A 5,773-nucleotide genomic window follows, 5' to 3' on the forward strand; every position below is an offset into this window, starting at 1 on the left:
TGTAGCATTGTTGTTATTTATTTGTATTTATGTAATACTTTTTCCACTTAAATATATATGTATGTATATACATATGTATATATATAGTATAATTGTATGTATATATGTGTAGTAATGTATGTATTTGTATATGTGCACACCCTAAACTGCCTCCTCCTTCATTTTCTCATCAACATCCACTTATTGTCTGTTAGAGATCGCCTCGAGCGATAAGACCACCTCTTGTACCTCTATATGAAATGTTTCTTTTTGGTTAAGGTGTAACATGAATTAATTGACAACAAATGATTTGTACATTTACCACTTTAAAGCTTTTACACCTATAATTAATTACCCTGTATATCACAAATTATGCGGCGAAACAGTATACAAAAAATTCCTCTAAAAGTATGTTTAGATTAAATCATATTGAAATGAAATCTAATATGAGCAATATTGTATATGTAATAGTGTGTGTGTGTATGTGAATAATTTAGTATAATTTTTACACGTGTCACAAGTAAAGCTTCGATTTATTATAGAAATAATTGACCTAATTGTAAGAGTTGCGCTCGAATGGGAAATCGTTGGTTATCTAAATGACTCGAAGCTTTAGGCGGAGATGGGTCGTGCATGGATTCGATCGCCGATCCGGTGCACAACGCACAAGGTGAAGCAACCGCGAAAGGGCAAATCGGAGCAATATAAAACGATGCACATCCTCGCTGAACTGTATTCCGCTAACGGTTGAACAACGAAGACAAGCCTGCCTTCGCTAAGAAATTAATATTTCAACAACAATTATGTCGCCATCCCTGGTAAGCTCGAACTAATTTGTTCAAAAAATTTACTCAAAATAGGTTTGAATAGTTTTATCGCTATTTACTCTGTATGCTCCCTTTATTGCTATTATTTCTTCTTTACAAGTACATAATTTACTTACATTTTGTTTAAATTACACAGAACAACAAAAACCGTGATATGTTATTTCTGTATCAATTTTAGTATGTGAAATTTCTATTAAGTATAATATGTCACTTACAAGAAATGAGTTTGCTTTTTACTTTTTGCTTATTATCTAAGATATTCTATTACGTTTAGATTAGTCGATACAATATAAAGTGCGTTATAGTCTACGGGTAACACAAAACTTTTTATTTATCAGTTCCTAAAAATCGCCTGGTGTAAAGGTTTATATCCATTTGTATCACCTGTCACTGAAAAATCATGTTTTAATTGTATAAAAAAAACTTGCACCTTTTACTAATAATGTGTACGTAATGACAATTTTATTTGCTTTCTCCTATTATGCGTCGTCATTTCGTATTGAAATAATATTTAAAGTAATACATTATAAAATGCGTTATATTTATTATTACGATAGGTCATATGATTACACAGGCCAACAGAAAGTTTTTCGAAAATTCATTTTCATAATTGTTTAGAATTTTCCATTTTTTTACAAAGTGCTTTGTGTAGTATTTCTTATAACATCATCTGGCTTTTACGTTGTAGTATATATGTTTATCATGTTTTAATGTGATTAAGAAAAAAAGAATAGAGTATAATAATAATTTGCAGCTACTGACAATTTTATTTTGTCGTTTCGTATTCAAATTACTTTTTAGTTTATCTATTATAAAGTGCATTATAAACATGCATTTTGGACAATAACGCACGTCGTGATAAATTTATTAGCATATAAAACGCTCTCTTTTTTGTGTCGTTACGAATTTAATACGCTTTATCTATTTTTACCCAATTTCTAATCATTACAGATTTTAATGTTATCGACGATGATAGTGGCAGCTTATTGTGGTCGCCTAGAGCCTCAGTATCTGCCACCTCGTCCTGGTGGTGGGTTTGGCGCAGGCGCTGGTAGTGGATCTGGTGGGGCAGGCAGCGGAATATTTGGAGGATCGGGAGGGGCCGGCGGCTCAGGTGGTTCTGGCGGATCTTACAGTGGATCGAGCTCGTACGGCGGAAGTGGTGCGAACATCCCAATTGTAAGATACGAGAACGAGAACAATGGCGACGGAACTTACCGCTTTAGGTATGTATTTCGTGACTAGCTGAATCGTGTTGCGATTCCTTACTGTACATGCCATATTACCAATGAATCGGTGACGTATGTTAAGTTGTTTTCCTTTGCTGAACAATCATAATTTAAAACACTAAATTTATTATCCAAATGTAAACTAAAAAGGTTATAGAAAAACATTGTACCGTTTGACTTTCCTCTTCTGACTCGTTTACTTTTTTGTTTCTGTATTTTCCGACTTGGATAAGCAAATCTAACTTAATCGACTAAGCAACAAAACTTATGTTATTCATTAAACACAGTAATAACAAAATGCATTATTAAATTTGAGTATATAGTATATAATATAATGTAATCGAGGGTTCATTAAGAATTTCACAAGCATTAAATTTTTAAATTCTTGATGAATAACAAATATCAGTATCAGTATCAGTTGATAGACGTCCACTGCAAGGCATGTCTCCCAAAGATCGTCACGATGACTTGTTTTGATTATACCAAAACTAAACTTATTTGAAATAGTGATTATTTATTTATGAGGTGTATATTAAAATGCTGTTGCATTGTTTTTCAGCTACGAAACTGGAAATGGCATTTCCGCCCAAGAAAGCGGTGCTCCAAGGGCCCAAGGTCCCGAAGGTCCCGCTGTGACAGCTGAAGGCGGATTCTCATACCGTGCCCCAGACGGCCAGCAGATCTCCTTGTCATACACGGCCGACGAAAATGGTTTCCACCCTGTCGGATCTCACCTTCCTACTCCACCACCCATACCCGAAGAAATCCTTCGTTCCATTGAATTTAACAGACGCAACCCATCATCGTAAGTGTTCCTTTTTATTATTTTTTTTTAAGAGAGACCTTATTTCACTCCCATATATACGCATTCATGCTAATGCACTATAGGCTGGCAAATCTTTAAAAAGGTGAATGTATAGCTAATTTGCTACAAAAAGCTTTTGAAGTTTTTACACCTATTCCCAAGTATAAAGTTATCTCTTTGAAGTATTTTACATTAATTTATTTATTCTATAAGAAAGCGATAGACCAATAACTGGTAATACAATGTCTACAGGAACAGATAATAAACCTAATTTTAATATGTAGTAATTGAACTTTGAAAATGTTTTTCCTAACTATTTTACTTAGAAAACCATTAATTTTTGGATGGGGTGTACGATACATTAATTGACAGCTAATAAGGCTAATCAACCTGTATAAACATTAAATATTGAATAAAATCATAATTTCTTGAGAAAATTAACACAAATTTGCTTATGAAGTTTGTAGTGCTAGTAAAACAGTTTAGACGTGTTAGAAATCGATCATTAAATAACTAGGAAATGCCGTTCATCAATTTTTTAATCATTTGAAAAAAAATTGCATTTAATATTATTGTATAATTATCGCTTTTGAATATTGGTGGTCTAGAAGTTAAGGATTGTGGCTTATGATGTATAAGGTCCATGTTTGATTGCCAGCTAATTATGTTTGAATTATTAAATAATACCACTATTCACAAACGTTGACGGTAGACCTGACACTGATATATCATATGACCAAAAATCAAAAAGTTATGTCAGATCAACCATTTTGCACTGGGATTTTAAACTCTAAGCCTGGTTGGCTTGTACAAAAAAAAATTTTCGTCTTAGTTGTGTAGTCTTACCAAAGCAATCTCGGTCGTAGATACAAACGCTTTTTTAAAGTCTCCCGTGGATTGATTTTCACTTAGGAGTTCCATATGAATGAAAATAATATACAATACCAGCTTATTTATTTAAAGTCCTCCTGCAAGCGATACAATAAATTTACGCAGGTATAACAGTCACATTTTAATGAATAATCAACTAAAAAATAATTCAACTACAAAGTCGTCATTAACTGTGATAGACACTTACATAGATTTTAATTAAATTTAACAGAATAATAACAGTATCAGAGTAGAACTAAAATGTATCACCACATTTTGTCTGAGTACTTTATGTCATTTTGGAATCGGATACTACTTATTTTAGATTAAATATTTTCATGCTTTATATACTTTATAAATATTACAGGTTAAGCAGAATCACAACATAAAAAATTTGTTACCTACATTTGTTGTATAGGGAAGAATTTCTAAACTATAATGCTACCGAAACCACTGTTCCGCGATTTAGAAAAGCGCAGGGAGATGAGAACAGAGGTAAAAAGTACGAGTGCTGCCTCTCAAGCGTTAATGGCGAACTAAGAGAACAGAGCGGCCGATACCCCACTCCATCTCGCCGCGCGCTTATATAAAGCTCAGTACAGCGGTTTCGGTAGCCTATAAATGACAAATAATAATTAAAAACGTCTTTAAGTAATAAAGAAACAACAACGAAAGCCAGATTTTAAATTTATGGTATAAAAGGATTCACATTTAAATTCCTATTTTGCAGTGAAGGTGCGTACAACCCAGGCGCAGGGTCGGGAGGCAACGGCGGATCCAACGGCTACCACTACTGATCTCATTCCTAACTCCATATCCACAGAAGATGGCAAATGAATCGCACGCAAATACCTACTTATTTATACCGCACAAGCCTCTACAGCCTCGACCTATTCTAATCCTTACTCCCTTGTTCTTCGTTCCTCATGGATTCCTTTCGATCCCTTGATCTTTTACCATGTCCAGATCTCTATTTTTTTGTACTAAAGTAATTCAATTTTTATTCAATAGACGATAATTTTTAAGTTTTACTTACTAATTTACTTCAATTCATTTTCTCCATTTTAATGTTAGAATAGGTGTTAATAATGTGTGATCCAAATGCCTTACATTGTATTAATTCATCGATTACTATGCTAATTACGACTTGATAAGTTAAGAGCTTAAGTAATACATATAGCTTTTTAGTAAATGCATAAACATAAGCTTGAATGTAGCGGTATGAAACCTTTACTGGCAGTTGTGTTAGGCAGATAACGACCTCACGAACCCCGGGACTGTGATACCAGAATATAGCCGAGCACGATATCTAGTATAATTTCATCATGTATATTACAAATGTAAATAAGCAAATTTAATAAAGGTTTTTTCATATTTTGTGGTTTAATTACATTCTTTCTTCCGATTTTTGTTTGTTTGGTATCACCCCCAAAACGATTCAATGTTTTGGTTATCAACCGTTGAGGAAGCACTAAATGTTAATGAAACACTCATAATGAAGAAAGAATATAAAGAAGCGATATTTTAATCCATCCAAAACTTAGTTTTAGTTTAGAATATGCCTTATCCGTGTAAAGTTGCACCTGTTTATATTTATTTTAATACTCTTTATAGTGCAGTGTTAGCCCACTGGTAGAGGACAGTGACTTGTGATCGTAGGTCACGGATTCTATTCTATTATTTTATTATATGTGAATACATATATATATATATATATATATATATATATATATATATATATATATATATATATATATAACACTTTGTGCGTTAATTACACCAAAAATATAATGTCTTATCAATTAAGGAATGTTCTTACAGACAATCATAATACAGAAATAGGGAAAGTTGAAGTAGTGGGCGATCGACGTACATTGGTCAAGATAGTTTAGAAATATGATAAAAATACAATTTACTCGAAAAGACAAATATCTAAATACATTTATTTATACACATATATATATATATATACATTAATTTATTTATATATACTAATTATAAATATATTATATACATAATTATAAATAGAACAATAGATAAAAATATCAACCATTGTTAAACTT

At 32.4% G+C, this 5,773-nt stretch overlaps 1 protein-coding gene across 1 annotated transcript; it reads left to right on the top strand.

Moving 5' to 3' along the window:
- The first annotated feature begins 724 nt into the window (after positions 1-724).
- On the top strand, positions 725-5,055 carry LOC137932117 (pupal cuticle protein 20-like). The gene is made up of 4 exons (XM_068775692.1): positions 725-797; positions 1,758-2,032; positions 2,595-2,840; positions 4,441-5,055. The coding sequence occupies exons 1-4, from the start codon at positions 783-785 to the stop codon at positions 4,505-4,507; spliced, it is 603 nt and encodes a 200-aa protein (XP_068631793.1). The 5' UTR covers positions 725-782; the 3' UTR covers positions 4,508-5,055.
- The last annotated feature ends 718 nt before the right edge of the window (positions 5,056-5,773 follow it).

The sequence above is a fragment of the Battus philenor genome, unplaced genomic scaffold (assembly GCF_028537555.1).
Source record: "Battus philenor isolate CCGP_79_NKW_IND1 unplaced genomic scaffold, ilBatPhil1.0.hap1 SCAF_9, whole genome shotgun sequence".
Lineage (NCBI taxonomy): Eukaryota > Metazoa > Arthropoda > Insecta > Lepidoptera > Papilionidae > Battus > Battus philenor.

Bases quoted from the DNA above. Each gene is read 5' to 3' on its own strand.
- LOC137932117 (XM_068775692.1), top strand. The intron at 2,033-2,594 runs GTATGTATTTCG...ATTGTTTTTCAG, and splicing joins GACGGAACTTACCGCTTTAG to CTACGAAACTGGAAATGGCA. The intron at 2,841-4,440 runs GTAAGTGTTCCT...CCTATTTTGCAG, and splicing joins AACAGACGCAACCCATCATC to TGAAGGTGCGTACAACCCAG.